The 20,509-nt window shown below is 33.6% G+C and overlaps 1 protein-coding gene across 1 annotated transcript; it reads right to left on the bottom strand.

Annotated features, from left to right (window-relative positions):
• Positions 1–2,117: 2,117 nt before the first annotated feature.
• On the bottom strand, positions 2,118–4,264 carry LOC128235765 (uncharacterized). Its single transcript, XM_052950562.1, has 3 exons — positions 3,671–4,264; positions 3,076–3,085; positions 2,118–2,218 (listed from the first exon to the last, which is right to left on the bottom strand). The coding sequence occupies exons 1-3, from the start codon at positions 4,262–4,264 to the stop codon at positions 2,118–2,120; spliced, it is 705 nt and encodes a 234-aa protein (XP_052806522.1).
• Between the last annotated feature and the right edge of the window lie 16,245 nt (positions 4,265–20,509).

The raw sequence follows: 20,509 nt of genomic DNA, 5'->3' as shown, positions 1-20,509 counted from the left end.
TTATTTCAATGATTGCAATATTAAAACTTACTAAAAAGAAATGTCCTGATTTTTTTTTAAATGCAGCTATTGAGTTTTGCACTGAAGTGACGACTTGTAGTTAATATTATTATTAATGTGAAGAACAACTGAAACAAGGTCAGTAGCCAAACAAATTAAACATAAACCCGGTTTAATAGCACAGGATAAAGACATTAACACAAAAACAACAAATCACAAGCAAGAAACATGCAACAACAGCAAAAAAACACAGAACAGACAATACAGTGCATATATACTACATCCAAAAGTAGGTGTGTATCAAGGACTGTTAGGTACAACCTTTGAAAGGTCATTAAAATGTAAATTTACTGGGGGATTTACACCAGTTGACGAGCACACTTTTATCCCATAATAAATTTATGCACCAGTCAATTGTAACCACCCTCCCCCCAGGTCCCGGGGGATAGCCGGTGAAATGGGCCTGTTCTTTTACCTTTCAGGTGGGCCCCGCAGTGCCGGTGAATGCGGTGGTTTTGTCTTAGGTTTAAATAAAGCGGGGAATGGGCCTAACCTAGGGTCCCTTGGGTGCGGGGGGCATTTGTCGGGGATTTTACTATCTGTTCGTCCCCGCAGGACAGGGATTTTAGTCGCGGTTGACTGGACCGAAATTCAAAGTCCCCGCTATTCTCTGGACCTGGGGGCCTGGTTACAATTGACTGGTGCATAAAAGGTAAATCTTTTCAAAGTATGCATTACCTTAATAATAAAACAAACAATAATAAACTTATAGCTAAACCTCAAGTACTTCAATGATTAGGGGTCCCAACTCTATCTGCAGACGGAGGATTTCAATGCACAGTACATAGTGCAAAAACACTAGTTACGACGCGGTTAGGCCACACCAAATTGATAACTTGTTCATCGGATTTTTTTCAAAAAAAATAAAATGGGGCGAGCGAGCGAAATAATAATAGCAATATTTGTTTTGCATTTAGCAAAAAAGAGGGGCGACCGAAGAGCGAACAAATATATATAGTCATTTAACTCACTTTTGCTCACTTTTTATTCACTTATTAACTAAACAATGATATTGTAAACAGTACAAGGTTAACATCCAGTGAAAGAATGATAACACTAAAAGATAATTATTTACAAATATAAAATTTGAGATCAAACAAATGCTATTTCAGATCAAGCAAATGTATTTCTTTAAAATATTTAATAAATGAGAGAACTTAAAACCACAGTTTTCCAGTTAAAGCCTGGACACAAGCACCAATCGTCACAGCCACCTGCTTGCCCAATGGCATATCCAAATCTATAACTAGGTTTTCCATTTTCTCTTAGGAAAACTTGGTTAAAAATAATTCTCTATTAAAATACATTGTCATATCTCATGCCATGGAAATAGACAAGGTGACTTGAAAAATAACTCACAAAATAAATATAGGCATTTGCAATCAAATATAAACTACAGCTATCACTCTTGCAATGACTACACGATTGGCCTTGGTAGCCCATCTTATTTCTGGAAAATATTTTACAAAAATCTTACATCGTATTGTAAACCATTTCAGCACCAAATATGTCACAGAAAATTCAAGCCAGCTCCAGATTGATTTTAGGCTTTCTCAGAATTTAACGCCTATCTTTTTTAAACATGCAGATTTTCCTTAATTTTTTTAGATATCTTGTTCAAATTTAGACAAGTAATAGAAATACAAAAGACACTTTTACTTCTTTTGTACTGCAAATACTGATTGTGTGATTTTCTAATAAAGCAAAAAAATAGTTCAAGAAAATACAAGAATATGCAATATTTTTCATCGACAAAAACCTATCAGCATAAATATTTAACACTTGAATGATTTCCATATATAGTTTAAATATACAAATGAACATCTAAAAAGTCTACAAACATTTCTTCGCAACACAAAATGTGATTAATACCTTTTTCCAATCACACAGTCTGACACCATTTGTTTTATCCTTTTTGACTAATATTTAAAAAAATATACACAATCCGCTTGTTTGATGTTTTTTGTGAATGGTAAAACTCATTGGATTGCATGAAGCACATAGGAATGTCAGTCAGGTTATTTTTTAGCGTCATCCTACTGTCCACGAACATTGACTCATCGGCGACCAAGGCCTCCACGAGCACGGCCTCCACCACGAGCACACCCTCGTTGCCTCATTGGGACAGGAATTTCATGATCCGCTGCATCGGAGGAATCTGAAATGTTAATAAGCTATATTACCGGGTATACATAAATGTTCATTGTAGTATAATGTAGTTTGCATTACAGAAACAGTTTGATGATAACACAAGAAACGGGGTGCTTGTTTCTTGGCCAAACTTTATTTTTCTATTACTGTACATGCATAGCATATGAATTAAATAAACACTACTCTGATCTGTAGCAAAATATAAACAAACATGCATAAATCATTAAATGTATATTTTTGAAGGCAACAAATAATACAAAAAAAAAATACATCATATTTGCTAACATCAAAGAAGTTAAAATACACACCTGAAGTTTTTAACTGGACAGGTGTAGTAGGTATAGATGACCGATTGGAAACTGTCTTTTCAAGGTAACGGTCATCCGAATTCCCGTCAAACATGTCCGAACCAAATTCAAACTTTGGATAATCACTGTCATTCTAGATGAAACTCAGCACTTTTAAGCGGAAACCAAATTAAAACAAACACATTTGTCCAAAATTTAATCAAAATTAAAATGGTGGTAGAATTGACATTTGTTCACGTAATTTTCGAGATTCAGGAAGTATAATCATGTTGCCAACTTAGTCTCGATCATCTGGACGCTTGTATCCGGCTCTATATCGTTCATTGACTCTTATTGGAGCGGCTGCATGATTGAGACTAGCCGGTGCTTACAAGGGAAAAGGCTACATTCTATTAACAAATTAGCGCTCGTAAAAAAATAACTGTTTTTTTAGATGGTGCGGGCGCAAGTGATAAAAAAATGAAAAAATTTTTTTTTTGCTTTTCTGAAGAAATGGGTGCGGGAAATCCGATGAACAAGTTATTAATTTTGTGTGGCCTTACGGTTTGAAACATACACAGTCTGCCCTAGAAAATAAATAGGTTTCAGACTTTTTGATAATAGGGTTTCATAAAAGCTGTACTACAACTGGGAAGAAAAAAAGAAAAACATGATTAAAATTTACACCTACATGTATTAGCTCAACTTGTCTTTCAAATGATTACCGGTGTAAAATATTTGAACAAAAAGACGGCACATGCCGGAACAGTTCTAGCCAGCCAAAGACGGTTTTAAAGATAACTTGAATCTGAACCCGTTTGAGGATTTATTCTTCAGAAAGCAGAAGACAAGTACTCATCAAAGTCTTGCCGTTATATCGACGGTTTATATAAAATACAAGAAATTCATTGAGTCTCCCCAACATGCTGGAAACATACTTTTTTTAAAACATCACCATAAAAAAATCAGGATGCGATATACTATTAGCAATCAGCAACTTGACTACTAATTTGCATAGTGGCATAGCTACATATAGGCATTGAGGGCCTATATCTACACTTATTTTGGAAAATGACAAAATGTATATAAACCAAAACTGCAATTAAACCTGAATTGACTCCACGATTGGCAACAAGCCATTTAGCTAGAAAAGTCTTGCCTGTATCTCATACTTTGTCCTCGATCCACAGCACCCTGCGGTCGTTCTGGCAATCAAGGTGGTGTGTGCACCAGTCTTGCCATGTCTTGAGCTCCACGTTCCCCTCACTCATGGCAGTCTTGAGACGTTTCTTTTCTTGGCATTGCTTAATAGCACCTACGGCTTCATCTATCTTACGCTTATGGGCTACAAAACAGCCGCCATCTTGTTCATACAAGTCCTCAGCATCATGTCCCTTAAGTGCCATATCAGTCAAAGTTTTAAGTTGGCCTACCCCTTGCTCCGACATAAATCCACGTTCCACCCATGTTGTTTCGTCGTCTTTGGAGGTGTAGTCCTTCGCTTCTTGAGCCGTGCCTCTCCTCTTCTCCAGATGAGCTTTCTGGAAGGGTGCTATCTTCTTTATAGCTGTCATTCGCATGCGTTTTTTTATTTGCATGAAGCCCTGGAGATGCGGCGTCCCGCTGGCGCCAACTTCTCTTCCGTAACAAATATATTGCACATCAACAGTCTCTAGTAACTCACAGTCCTCTCTAGTATAATTGTTGATGGTCCAACACCAGTCTTTTGCACTTGAAGCTCTCGCTAGTGGTCTTTCAGCAGCCATCTTGTTTGTTTATCCAGCCGATAATATTTTGATGACGTAGGTTATATTACATCATCGCACGCGCTAAAAAACGGGACTTTATAGAGTATCACTCACGAGTTCCAATCACCACTCACGAGTACCAATCTGAAAAGACTCGAAAGTTTGTTTGAATACATGTATTACCAAAGCAAGTTTGGTGTTTATTTAAACGATGTGCAGGGTGTATTGATTGATTTTAATGCAATCAATGCGTATATTAATAAGTGTGTGAAAAGTATATATAACGGATACGATTGTGCCTTTTCTCACCTGGAATGTTCACATATTACCCCATTTCGCTTCTAGTTATAAAGAAATCTTGCAGTGGGGGGATTATCTTATTCCCAAACTCACCTAGAACTACCGGGCCTTCAAGTTTTAGTCCTGTTTATGCCCCCGACTTTTGAACATTGATATAATATTTTACTAACCATTAACAAATTTTAAGAAAGTTTTTCTAAGTTTTTGTTATCTACTGCTTTAACACCTTTCTTCTTGTTTCACTGTTTACAGCCAGAGTTTGATGATTTACATCAACTCCTCTGTTGAAGTCTATATACATTGTGGTAGCCTGCACAATACTATATTATTCTAAGAGGTGTTGCAGCCCTGCTTTAACATCTCTTGATTTCTTTGAATTTTATACAGCCAGAGAGTTTGAAGCTATGCATCTCCTCCTCTGTTATAGTCAATATACATTGTGGTATTCTGTAATATACTCTTTTCAATCTTAGAGGTCTTTCATCATTGCTTTGACACCCCTGTTCTCTAACCGGAGTGTTTGAGCCTTTACCATAGTTCCTCTGTTATGGTCTTCATACCTGTTGTGGGGTTCATTATTCTCTATCTGTAAATTTGAACCTAAAATTAGACTCTTTTCATTCTCAGAGGCACTGTTTCAACACCCCTTTTATCTGGACAGAGAGTTTGAACATTCACATCAACTCCTCTGTTATAGTTTATGTACATGTGATGGTATGCACTACACTCTATCTGTGAATATAAGCCTCTGGCAGTCTAAACACATTGAATACTGTATTTGTATATAGAGGTATTGAAGCCCGGATTCTACACATCTACAACTCAAAGAAAATGAAAAAAAAATGTGTTAAAATGCATAGAATATATTGAGCGGATTTTTGTCAAATCGGACATCACATTAGCTGTGATTGTATAGAACAAAAACATGGTGCAAAAAATGATTTTAAGGGTAAAATAATGGTAAAATAAATGGAAATAAAGAGTTTCTGAAATTCATTAATTTAACTATTTCTTATTTTGCAATAAGAATTAACATTACCAAAAGTAGCTGTTGGATTACATGGAATTTCGCCATTTTCATTAATGAGTTTTACCTCCTTGAATCGGAGCACCAAAATTCATCCGAAAAAGAGATATTTCATGTGGAATCACTGATTTTGTGAACTTAAGCATTGGTGGCGAACTGTGTGCATAAACTGAGCATTGTGCAGGTATTTTCACTGGAGTATAGGATGTTTGATATTTCATTGTGTTGATTTGGAATTATGTGGCTATTGCTGTCAGAACATTGCATTTAAAACAGCCATAGCCACATAAATCCAAATCAACACTACTTGTGTTCCGATTTTTGCATAATATGGTTCGCAGGAACATTGTTGTCTGATTTGCATAGTTATAACACTAGTTGTAAATGAAAAATATTGCATGTGGTAATATCACTCCTGTGCCGTAAATTATGTTATAAATATCTTTATTGTTAAGCTCTCCAGAATACACAGAAAAATTGCAATTAATGCATGATGTGTAAAGGATAAAAAGCTGGTCTTATAAAGTATCTGACATTTTTTTTTTTTTTTACTTTTTATAAAGTATCTTTAACTCACATTTACAAGGTTGATATTTATTTTAAATGGTAAATATTGTTCTAAAATACCATTTGTTATACTTCTTTGCAAGCTCTGTTTTGAGTGCCACACAAATGACAAATTTAATATTAAATTGGTGTTGCCTAAGATTAAACAGTATCTAGAATATATCAATATATATATAGAGATAAAGATAAAGTTGGTGGTTGCGCATATATATATATATATATATATATATATATATATATATATATATACATATATATATATATATATATATATATATATATATATATATATATATGCGCAACCACCAACTTTATCTCTAACCAATAAAATGACAGAGTTGTTTCCAGGCCTTCTAAATCAACATATATAAGTATGCTTTAAGGTAATCAGATAACATTCACTTCTATAACAATCTCATTTTTTTCCAAGAAATTAATTCATAAAGAACAAACTCAATCGCGTTATCCTTAGCATGGCATTAAAAGGATTTTTTTCTATATAAGGCCACACCAAATTAATGTTTAGTTCTTCGGATTTTTGCCAAAAAAAATTGGAGCGAGCGAGCGAAAAAAAAGAAAAAAGTTTTTTCAGTTTTCATAAAAACCGAAGCGAGCGAAGAGCGAAAAATATATTTTTCCTTATATTCAATATAAATAAGAAAGATTGTTCAAAATAATTGCCCTTAAACCCATTTTAATGCCATCTTGAACTGAACCTCTAATGGACATTGGGAAAATGTCGGAATACATACTATTTATTCATCCGTGTTTAGTACAAACATTATATCGATAAATCTAATGTCTTATATAATTAAAACATACTTTAATATGACGATCATTCATAATAATAAATAACCCTGCTTTTATTAAAAAGTTTGAAACGACTTATATAAATCTACCTGAATCAGTTTAACATCATATGCAACTGTATTTAGACATAACTTAGGATTGATTTGGGATTTGTAAAAAATGATCACTTACACAGGCATCATCAAACATCAGACTCCATATAACATAGACTAAATTTTGTTTTTATTATCACAGGAAATGCAATGACATGTGCTTATTAAAACAAAAAGAACAAGGGTATTTCTCTGAGTACTTTTTGGGGTTATTGAGATGTTTTAATGCACCAGCCAATTCCAATTGTATATGCTCCCAAGTCCGGAAAGGGGGGACTTTGACTCGGGTAAAATAACCAACTGCAGGGACATACTGCTGGTAAAATCCATGCCAAATGGCCCCGCAACCCCGAATACCTATGTGAGGCCCACTCCTGTATATCTTCAATATGAAGACAAAACTACTTTCACTAGGCACTGCGGGGCCACCTGAAAGGTAAAAACACAGTCCATTGCCTCTGCTGTCCCCGTTATACCCCTGGAACAAGGGCGAGGGGTGGGCGGGGCAGTGGTTACAATTGACAAGTATATTACCATCCCGGATTATGCTGCAAATAAAAACAAAATATAAGGTGATAAACTTAGCCCCTTACTTATGTTGAGGTATATCCAGTCCAGTGTTTATATCGCTATTTGTGAAAAGATATTTGTTCATAACTGTTGTTTTGTCAGAATTTGATCAAAAATGAGCTTGACACATCAATTTGGACCAAACAATAACTCATGTTCCAGTTAATATGACCTGTCCGATTTCCATTCAAAACGAGTCACTTATTACGCAATATAATCGCTACCAGTCTTAGATACACATGCTTCATTGCATAATGCTTGCTTTAAATAATGATCCTTTAGTGCATGAGACGATCAACAATGACTTCAAGCATGCTTAAAACATATTTATTGTAAAAAATAAGATTTAATTTCCAAACTTCGAGCCACATTGTTTATACCGGAATCCGCCATTTTGATTGAATTTATTGAAACCCATGCTAAACCGATCGATATACAGTATAAAAACACTACGCATCGGTAACTTCCCTTTACAAAAACACGAAAACTAGCGTAGAAAAATTATACTTGATTATTTTTAGCCTTTAAATAAATTATTACCTGAAAAAAATCTACTTGGCGATCAAAATGGAGGTGCGGGCGCACAAAAAAATAAAAATATTTTTTTTACATTTTCAAAAAAATAGGAGCGGTAAATCCGCGGAACGAAATATCAATTTGGTGTGGCCTAAGGCCACTACTTTTATATAAATTGGGTTACAAAACCGGCGGGTCTAATTTTCCAAAAAATAAAAAATGAATTTCACTTTTTTTTTTCAAAATTATTTTCCCGACCGTATTGATTTTGTTGCGAAACGAAAGAAAAACAAACAGATAAGAGTACAAATGCAGTAGATCTCGACTGGTTTGTTGTTCCGTAGTCGTATTTGCCAATTTATAGTGATAGCATGTGAGCCAGTCAACTGTTATGACAGCGCCTTTGGCAATTGCGGAATTGACGATAGCAGTTATTCTTTGTTAGAAATAATTAATTAAAATATGCAGGAGTTGTTAAAATAACAATGGCAATAAACATTGGCAAATCTAACAGCCGACACAAACAATAACTGTCTCGTGATTGTTGATTTTCCCCGCCAATTTAGGTCATGAAAATGTTGTTTGTAGATAATAAATAAAAGTGTCAGCGGCTGCCATCGAATAAGTAGACACAAATATCTGTAAAGTATGTGTGAGAAAAAACATTTTATAACATTTTATGGTTAAATATCAAATAACAGTGCACTATAAAGTGTGAGTGGTGAAATCGAAAGTATTAAATTTCTAAGTTCTAATTAAGTTAACACCGGTGACCTAGTTTCACAAGGTTCGGTCGGTGGTGTTTATGGATTTTAAATCACAAAATGGTTTGGAAATACTTGTCATTGAGTCAATGTAAAGCTTGTGTTTATTCTAGATTACATGTTTATTCATGTTTGGGTTAATAGTAGAGTAAAAACATTGAAAGAGTTGAACACATGTGTCAACGACATTTACTAATGCCAGGAGTTGTGTGCAAAACATTTACATAAAACAACACGAAAAACTATTTTGAATAAGTCCATTTTAATTTGTAATGAACTTGACATTTCACTATACTCAACTTAACTCAATATTTTTTTATTATATCACAGTATACATTTAAGTAAAAGCATGTAAAAACGAAATATATATATATGTTAACACAGGTATAAATATGTGGGTTAATGGCGGCTTTACAACAGGTTTAGAGTTTATCATTATACAAAACAAATATAATTAGTAAGGGGAATGTGGTTAGTTTAAATAGTATTATTTTTTTATGACAAAACAAATTCATTTCTTTGAATTAGGATACAATATAATCGATATAGTTATGAGATATCAAATGAAAAACTATAAAATACATGATCAGATTCGTTTAAAGTGATTAACTAAGATTTTAACAAAAATTGCTGTTTTCCTTAAGGTATCCGGGTTCGTACAATTTAAAACTTCACTTAAGTATAAATGAGATTTGTTGTTGTAGCCAAGGAATACTCTTTAAAATGAAAAATAAACAAGCATGAAATATAGATACCCTGTGAACGCATGTATACACAAAATGGCGGAGCTGGGAGAAGATGAAAATATCCAATACATAATTATGGATTTCTCTGTTACTATCATTGGTACATAAAGTTAAGTCACACGCTAGATTTATTATTTTGCTATGTGATTTTTATGTACTGATATGGTACTTTGCTGCAAGATTTGAATTTGAAATGGATTTGGTGAACATCCAATGGTAAATATCGCGGTCCGAAAAAATCCGGACTTAGCATGGATCGGGTTACACACAACTATGACCCCGCGTGGTAAAGGTTATTAAAACTTAAATCAAGGTCTAGTTTGGTTTTTAGTTTTTCTGGAATTGTTTTCACAATATTAAAGCTCAAATGTCTTAATAAAATGTTACTTCCTTATTTACAAAATTGGTAACTATTTCACTTTATTGACATTTTCCAATATTGAAATAACTGAAGCAATGTTTAGAAAATGTAATGCATTGTTTTAATACAGGGCAATTTTTGTGTATTTTAATGCTGAAATTCGCCTTCTCTATTTTTTCAATTTAATATGGGTCAGTTTTAAGTGTTCTGCATTCACTTTTGCTTTAGCATACGCTTAAAGCTAAACAAATGTCTTGCTGACTGATATTCAATGTATCTTTGATAAAAAGCGTAGTTTATACATGTAAACATGTTTTATAGTCAATTTCATTGATGTTTTATATGCACAGTATGCAAGATTTAAACTGTGTGTTTAATTAGAACTTTGAATGTATTAAAACATGCATTTAAATAGCAGTTTAAGAATTTAAAATGTCAAGTAAATGATATAAATTTTCAATGTTTTTATGTTGTTCTCTGATTTTCACCCTTTAAGAGTATGTTTTGTGACTTTTTTTCCTTTTTTTTTTTTTCGACCACCCAGTGGACATTTTTTCCAAAAATTCTTGTAACCCAAAAAATAAAAAAAGGATTTGCCTAACAAACAACACATAAACAATAATTACTGGAAAAATTGCAATCGATAACAAAAAATATAATTGGAAATAATAGAAGGATAAACATTTTTGAACGAACTTGCAAATTATCTGAAAATAAAATTCACACACTTAGATCACTGGAATCGAGAGCAAATACTTGGTTTAGAAATACAGAAATAACTTAATATTTTAATAAGTAGTCAGAGGTATACACAGTGCTTGTGTTGTTCATAAAAGATGGTCACGAGTCGTCGTAAATAATAATGCACTTTAATTCAATGAAAAATACAGGATCAGTCTTGAAATGAGTACAGGATGAGTCTTAAGGAAAATCACAAAGGATGATTTCATCAAATTAAAATTGTCATACCTTGTTTCAAAACATGAGCCAAATGTATTATTTTTTATCACAAAATCAAGTCGAACTATGGTGCTTACCTCTTAAATTTGGATAGAAAATGTTTTATTTTATTCTAATAAATCTTCATCATTAACACAAAATAAAAATAATGTTAGATTTGCTAGAATATTACCAATTAAGCAAGGGTAAAAGAGCTGTCACAGCGACATTGTCCTAGAATATTTTGCCACTTTTTTCCAAATGTCGACAAAGTTGAAATGGTCATAAACACTGAAAGGCTCAATCCTGTGTAAGAACGAGAGCACGAGTCTGTGGGTATGTTTTCAACACCAACATCCGCAGAAGAATGCCGAGTAGATACAGTCTTTGTTTAAATAGAATCTGGCTTATTGACTTTGAACACATCGAGGAGTAATACATATAACATTTTTTTAATAAGTTATCTTTATTAAAAGCACTCGCTAATACTAGTGTTATATAAAAGCTTCTTGCGTGAAAATAAGTTTTCGTTTGTAAACAAGCATGTGTTTAGTGGATGAATTGGTCTTATAACTCCATAAAGCATATGTTTACAAAAAAGCCGAAATACAAGTGAAAAATAATTATATATATAGCTCTGCATTTTCCGATTTCTCAAATAAGCCCTCAAATAATTGTGATATTAGTTAAAATATCGAGTCATATTAAATACTAAATTTTATGTTTTATAATGTTGTCCGTTCGGAAGTGTTATTGGCTCTTTTTATATACAGCTGATTAATTTCTTTTTCAATGTCCTTATTTCTGAATAATATATTTTGCCTTCTCTGTACCATCTATGTCTATACCATCTTTTGTACTTATTTCGATGTTAAAATTGGAATTTTCATTGGCGTTCTCTACAAATAGTTTGAAATTTCGTCTTCCTTCGGATGTTGTGTCTTTTCCTGAAACAATGCTGAACATAATGTATTACCTGTTCTTCAAATTGTTTAAATTTCGTCTTCCATTGGGTGTTGTGTCTTTACCTGAACCGATGTTGAACATAATGTATTACTGGTAATGGCTTCCTTCTCTAGCGTCTACTACAAAGCCTATTTTATTGGTCAGTCAAATTGTTTTTGTTGTTTTGCAACTAAAGCAAATATTTATGAAGTCACATTATATCAAGCATCTTAAAATACCGAGTCATACTTACGTTTTATGATGATGTCTGTTCTTTAGCTCAAGCTCCGAAGAGTCATAGGCTCTTTTTATATACAGCTCATAAGAGCTCGAGCCACTGTCTTGCTTTCGTAATTAGGGTGTTAAGTATAACTCTCCTTATTTCTTGGATAATTGGGCTTAAAATGTTTTGTCTTCAATTCAGGTTATAGGAATTCATTTTTCTCATTAATGCCTATTTATTAATTTCTGTTTCAATGTCCTTTAGAAATTTCTGAATGATATATGTTGCTTTCTCTGTACCATCTATGTCTATGCCATCTTTTGTACTTATTCTGATGATAATATTGGATTGTTTCCTGGCGTTTTCTACAAATAGTTTGCAACTTCGTCTTCCATCGGGTGATGTGACTTTACCTGAAATGTGGCGTTTTCTACAAATAGTTTGAAACTTCGTCTTCCATCGGGTGATGTGACTTTACCTGAAATGTGTCGTTTTCTACAAATAGTTTGAAACTTTGTCTTCCATCGGGTGATGTGACTTTACCTGAAATGTGGCGTTTTCTACAAATAGTTTGAAACTTCGTCTTCCATCGGGTGATGTGACTTTACCTGAAATGTGTTGAACATAACTTATTACCGGTATGGCTTCCATATCAAGCGTCTTCTGCAAAGCCTATTTTTATTGATCAGTCACATTGAACTTGGTTTTTGTGCAACTAAAGCAAATATTTATGAAGTCACATCATATCAAACATCTTATCAAATATATTTTTATATAAAATCAGTTTGCAACTTTTCATGTTCCACTATATTATAAACATGATATTATGTATTTGAACAGATTAAAAAGTATGGTAATGCTGAGCTTAATTTGTTTCTTACTTTATGTTCATTATAAAAGCTACAATAAATCAGTGGTTGGATAAGCAAACATTCACAGATGGGATTATTTACAAAATTACAGTGTGTTTTAGAAAATGTCTTCATTGGGGGGGTTAAAAGGAAAAAAAATATATGCATCTAAATTGGATCTGACTTATCCATCATTACTAGACTCTAGGGACATGGCCACATCCTCAAGTATGAAATTTTCAAGTAGAAACAAAATAAAATGTTCTTTCATTTCCCCATCCAGTCAATGTGAAAACTTTTTCTAGCTCAAAGGACATTGCGATAGACAAGGACCAAATGTTTACCTGTCGCAACAACTTTTTACCTGTCGCAACATTTTTAACCTATCGCGACATTTTTTACCCGGTCCGACAACTTCTACCCAATACAATTAATTCTTACTATACTGAATGCATTGCTTATAGCAGTTACAGTGACAAAGACTAATAGTCTATTCTAAATTATTTCATTTATTTTATATAATTCAAATGTCCCGACAAAGAAACTGAATGTTCCTAAGATTTTCATCGAAACTTGAATGAAGATTGCCTCCTGCTCATCACCAGCAATATCGGTTGAGCCAGTTGTCAGTAGTCACTCGTCTGTAGTCAGTCATCAGAGTATCCTACACTTAACTAAACCAGCCATGAAAAAAAGCTTTGCTGGTAATTTCTACATTATATGAAATTTTAACTACCTTTAATACCTTAGTTAACTACATATATACCTACACAAATACTACTAGCAAACTAAAAAAATAACCATATAATACAAAACTGACTACTGGTTCCATTGCTGACTCATGTTATAAGTAATTGACTAGTGAACGTGAATAAATTAACAGAAATCCTGACAAATATTGAGTTTCAATCTTGAATGTTTAGAAATTTGAACCGCCTGGCTTACAATTTTGGTGTCAAAAGTGCAGATAATTTTATTTGAGCGATACAAGCTTTTCCAAGGAAATAAATACACGAAACAAAATTTCTAAACGTCCACTATAAGTTCTATTAAAATATGTAAATAAACTGGCAAAATCTCATATCTTGTTTAATACACAAGTTTTACGCATTTTATTGAAAACATTTTAATAAAATTTATTTTCATTAGAACTATTCATTCATTGCAAACAACACTGTTAAAAGTTAGTCACCCATTAAATTGAAAGTCACCAAGAACTGTCCAGGATAACGTGTTAAATTGAGTAGCTTGTGTGTCAACCATTTGCAGCAATAACTGCATGGCACCTTGACCTCATTGAAATCACATAAATATCTGTACATGTAGTTATGTGGGATAATGTCCCACATCCGACGAATATCAAGCCTGAGTTCGTCGGCATTGTGTTGTTAGGGCAAAGCCCTAACTTTCCTCTTTAACAAGTCCCGCACATTTTCTATTGGATTCTGATCTGGGCTTTTTGCCGAAAAATCTTTAACACGAATGTTGTTTGTTGCCAGCATATTCTGAGTTCCTCGTGCAACATGACAAGGCGCATTGTCTTGCAACAACATCATGCCTCGATTAGCTTGAATGTGCGGTATCAAAATATGTTGAATAATGTCGTTCTGATACCTCAGGGCGTTTAAATAACCATGGATAAGGACAATTGGAGTCTTTGTGTGCATGGAAATTCCTGCCCAGACCATCACAGAACCACCACCGGACTGGTCTGCGTCATTCAAACAACATTTCCTGTTTCGCTCTCCCCTCCGTCGGTAAATGCGGACGCGCCCGTCTGACCCACGGAGCTTTAGTCTGGTTTCATCCACAAAAATGACATAAGCCCAGTCAGTTCTAGTCAACCGTAGATCAGACTTCCCGAAAGTCGTCGGTCCGACGGACATGACCGGCAAATTTGGATCCGGTCCGACGATTTCTGAACAAAAATCGATCCGACTGTCTGGCTATTTTTTATTCCCGGTGACCGGATTTTAGCATAAAATTCCGGTAACCGGATTTTAGCATGAGGACCTTAGAAAAACGTTACACAAGTTTTCATTGGCTGCTTTTTGCACAGCGCCCGTAGAATAACCAATCGGTGCGCATGTTACATAATGTCAGTCATTTGCGCATCAAATATGGCTTCTCTAACACTTTACGAATGCTAGTTAAATAAAGAGAAAATTTTCAATCGATGAATGCTCTGAAAGGAAAATGAATATGATACGAAATGTCATGGAAGAATTATTTTGTGAAATTGCAAAGAAATAGGAAATGACTCGTTATTGACAAAGAAAAGCAAGTAATAACCTGCGATGATGATGGTGAAACTCAAACCTCCAGAAACAGAAAGTTATGGACAATTTGCTGGCAGGCAATTATTACTTCTATCTTAAAAAAATAGCTCTACCTTTTAAATTTAAAAAATAATTTATTCTGTACAAAAGAAACTAAAATTAAACTAAATCCATAATAAGGTAAGTGTAATCTAAATTCACCACTGTAATATAATATTTGGCATGTTGTGAAAGGCATTTTATTTGTGAAAAAAAACCCATTATTTTATTGATAAAAGTTTATTTGTACATCCAATGTCCATGATATATTTGTACTTTTAGGCAGAGTCTAGATGTGCCTGCATATAATCAAACATACTACACCAGAACCATTGGCATCACAGGAGGGTGTCACCCAGTCCAACACTGAAAAAGTCCTTACATCAGGCTCTTGAAATGGAGATTTAACACTCTCTGTGAAAACAGGACTTAAACCTTGATTATAATTAGGAGTGTTTTGAATATCAATATGAACTTTTGACAGAGTGATGATTTTCATAAGAGACATACTATAAAGCCTTTATAAAGAAATAAGCTGCTATTGATGAATAAAGCAATGTTATTACTTCGTTTTTTGTTCCTTTTGTTTCGGTCTGACAGATTTTCTTTCGGTCTGACAGATTTTTATGTCTTGTCAGACCGAATGTCTGCCACTTTTTTTCAACTTTCGGGAAGTCTGCCGTAGATTACGTCTCGCCCATATTAGACGTGCTGCTCTGTGCCCCGCAGTAAGGACAGGAACCTTCCGTGGTCGACGGGCGCGAATACTGACGGCCCGGAGCCGGTTGCGGACGGTCTGTGGGCAAATTGGCCGGTTGTGCGTGCCGACGGTCTGCCGTGCCGTTGACGTTGCCGGAGTCTAACGGTTAAGTAGGTGAGAAAGAACCATGTATCTATCTTCGTGGCGAGTTGTTACTTTGCGTTTGGGCCTCCGGTGAATGTCAGCAACACTTCCGGTTCTTCTTAATTTCTCCCACAGCTGACGGATACTCGAGTGTCGCCTATTAAACAGCCGCGCAACCTGAAATTCATTGATTATTATGCGTCATTGGTTTAAACAGAACATTTTTTTGTATATTAGTTCGCACATTATATCGGAGTTTATTTATTAATTTACTAAATTGGTCATACTTGCCGAATCAGGATACTTGCATCAATCCTGCCGACGGCCCTTGTCCGCTCTTCAATAGTCATTCTAGCCATTTTTTCTGTTTTTCGAGTTGAAAATTCAACATGTATTGCGTTAACATGAGAATTAGAGATAACTTCATAATCCTCGAGATTCTCGTGCCAAAAAATCGGAAATCACACCTATCGTCTCGCATGGTTAACCTCGACCGTAAGGTGTGATTTTCTTTATAAACATCGATAGAGTACTAGGCATAACGATGTAGTTTCAATTTTTAAGTCGATACATTGGGAAGTTTTCATATTAATGAATTTCATAAAGTGGACATTTAGAAATTTTGTTCAGTGTAGACATATGGCCTATAGCAAATAAAGTGTGACATTTTGTCAAAAAAAAAATTGTCTTTATATTTATTTTTTCTAGTTTCAAATTAGAGAAAAAACATCAAAGTTGATAAAAAATGTTTGTTTTTGGAAAACAAAGAAACCGTTTTTGAAAAAAAAAACACCATAGATACAGCCAACTAGCACAAAAAAACCTAAAAGCGCATGGTAAACTTACATTGAAATTGACACAAAGTGAGTTCTTTTTGATACCAAATAAATTCATTCTAAGGTTCATAAGATATAAATGATAATATTTATGCGTTTGACATGTGCCAAAATCACTTTTCCGAAAAAAATAATTAATATTTGAAAAAAATAAAAAGAAGAAACTCAATTATGACAAAAAGAAATTTTATTTCAAGTAATGTGGACATTTATCATAAAAACTAACAGCTGAACAAAAGAAACAATGAAACATCTACATATTTGTTAAATTTCGTGGTTCTAACATGAACCATCTGAAAGATAATAGCTTTAAAAGTGAGTCAGTATTTTTTACTTTAACCGTTAGGGTTGGGACATTCAAAGTGCATATACATTTTTGTGATTTTTTTGTGTTATTAGTAATTAGATTACTTTAAAAAGTATTTCACACAATACAGGGAAGCTTAAAAATCATAATTATAGCACAAAATTGTACAGTCTGGACCGAGTGTGATTTATTAATGAGATTTATCAAGAAAATATTGAATCTTATAAGCTTACTACCGTAATTATAAATGGCTTAAAAATACTTGATGCACATTTTAGTGTCTTTAACGAAAACATTTTAACACAACTTTTAACAGTAACAAGGCAACATTTAGTAATACAGCAATCAGTATACCTTTTTATGTTTTTTTCCATGAGGATAATTGTGTACTTTAGTGTTAGGGTTGGGACATACTTTTTGCTTTTAAATTCAACAAATGAGATCTTATAACTAGTATAATGTAATAAAGTCTCCTTTAAAATACTGATCTCTAACATAATATCAGTTCCACAAAGTACCGTATATGTACTTATTTAGACACATAATGTCTGCACATTTCAATTTCATCAACATTAAATTGCTTCCTAATGCCACGCCCTCCGATGAGTTCTGGTCGTGATAAAACCCTCCCAATTTCATTTTTTGGTACCCAGCAGATATCATCTGAGTTGGGCCAGGTATAGATGTTCTTAGTAGACTCAGTCAAGAACCTCAGTTTTATTTCAGCATCATCTATCTCCATGACCTGTGAAAGAAATGAAAAAAATATATCTTTACATGATAAATGTGCGTACAACAGATCATTTATGTATTGGATCGCTGTTTCAATATTAATTTTTGATTGTGATTGAGTAAATATTTACCTTTGCCACATAGAAGTGCTTTTTCTTCATGGATGAAGACAAGAAGACTGTGATAAAGTCATCAGGTTTGAAGCTGCAAGACAAAATAAAATAATGTACACATTACATTCTCAAGTAGAATTAATGTTTGGGATAATTTACAAAAGACGAAATTAATATTTCATATGTGAATTATTCAATGCATCTTCAGATGCTTCTATTTTTAAAATTACCTTCTGGTTTCAAGACTAAGATAATGCTTTAACTCCGGCAGATAACCCACAACCAGTGTTGACCCGGCAGCTGATTCACTATTTATGTCAATGTCAGCATTGTATGCCTGCACAATTTTGATGGCACAACCAAGACATGTTGCAAGAGCTTGGATAATGATATTATCAGCATATGTGCCATTTTTCTCCATCTCTTGCAGATAGGTGTTGAGATATTTTGTGAGGAAATGTGTCATCTCTTTCTTTTCTCTCTGCAGGAATGATAGAAATATTTTAATTATAAAACAATTTATTAACAACTGTTACATCTTTACTGTAGTGATATACGTATTTGTAGCAAAAATGTGATAATAAATACTCATTGCAGTACTATATTTTAACTTTTGAATTTTGTTTGAATTTTTCAAAAGTTAGATATGTCTGTAAATAATTCTGTGAAACATTTTATTAGGTTTGACAATGTAGAAACCACATAATTTGAAATGTATAGCGAAAAATAATTAAATACTAACCTGGGTCATATCTTTTATGTATGAAATAGCATTTCTACGCAGTTGTTTATGTGTCAGGCTTCCAGTACCGGTTTAGTCCAATTGGTCAGACACAGCCCAGAATAGACAGTTTCCGTCTGCAGGTGTATCCCCCCGTACATGCCATCCTTTTTCATACATCTTAGTATCAAATGCATGGAGGGCATGAGCAGAATAATTCTGCTGATTACGATAACTGGCTATGCTTTCATTTACCGCCTTATTCAACCCATCGCCACATGCTAGTAACATTGCCTTCACTTTCTTTGTTTTCATTCCTTAATGTTCTTTCTGATGGCTTTCTCAGTTTTTCAAAATCAAATTTTACTTTAAGGTTACTCATTCTGGCTCTTAAAACACAATATCACCTCAACAACTGTCACAGCAGAAAAATTGTCCCAACCCTAACATTACTGACTATAAGGCTTATATAGTGACTTATTAATGGCTAAACACTGAAATAAATGGATTAAAATGCATTGTTTGAAATAGTTCCAAGTAGACTGAACTGGATATAGAGTAAATCCAGGAAAAAATTACATTTCTTTAGTGATGTCATTTGTGATGTCATCAGCTTCTTTGAATTTTCAGCTCTTATGATGCCAAAAATAGACTGACATGTACAATAGACATTGAAGTAAATGTTGAAGGATAAATATGTGTATATTATTGTGAATAATGTCTCTCCAAGACTTTTTCAATATCTGTCTTAGAGAACACGAGTTAAAAAAAGGCTGTTAGGGTTGGGACAAAAACGTGTTAGGGTTAGGACAAATTTAAGGATGTCATTATGATGAGAAAATAAGAAACAAAGACAAATCTAAAATATAAGTGCAAACAATAAGTGTTAAGGAACATATTTAGACTAGCTTGGCATGCAGAATTCACTACAAAAAATTGCTGCATGCAGAGGAACAAGCTAACTGTTAAGCCGTTAAGGTTGCGACAAACAAACAAGCTTTACGGATACATGTTGTGCGGAGACATGTACATAATAAGTAAAAACTGAAACATATGTGTTAAGGTACATTGTATTTGCTATAAACAAGAACCTTTAATTTGTTGTACATTGACTTATTCTGTTTTAGTACATAAATATAAAGCAAGGTATAAAATAAGGTTGTTTGGCTTCATTTAGATACTTTTAAAAAATGTTCATATTTTTGGGGAGGAACCAAAAATAAATTTTTCAATGGTTTTCATGAGTTTATATTTGGTCACCATATTGTATAAACAGTGAACAAGTGTAAAACAGTTAATTGTAGAATATTTTTTTAATAGAATACATTTTTCTAAAAATGCATGTCACACAAAAACATCTATTTTTTTTAGAAATCCTGCGACTTCACAAGTTCATATCTTCTCTACCAATTGACCGATTTGTCTGAAATTTTAAACACAAATGGTTTCAGACTGCCTTACCATAAAAGTCAGCAGTAAGTTTATATGTGTGCAAAGATGGTTCTTCTGTATAATGTACAATCTTGGATTCACTAAAAATTTCCATTATTTGCTATAGGCCATATATATATACCTAGGTAACGAACAAGTTTATTATGCACAAAACTCAACAACAATTACATTTTAATATGCAACCAATCAAGAAGGAAAAACATTTGCAATAACACTTAATTTTTTTTTT

Source organism: Mya arenaria, chromosome 5 (assembly GCF_026914265.1).
Source record: "Mya arenaria isolate MELC-2E11 chromosome 5, ASM2691426v1".
Classification (NCBI taxonomy): domain Eukaryota; kingdom Metazoa; phylum Mollusca; class Bivalvia; order Myida; family Myidae; genus Mya; species Mya arenaria.
Note: the sequence above shows the minus strand (reverse complement) of the source record. Positions and strands in the feature narration are given on the sequence as shown.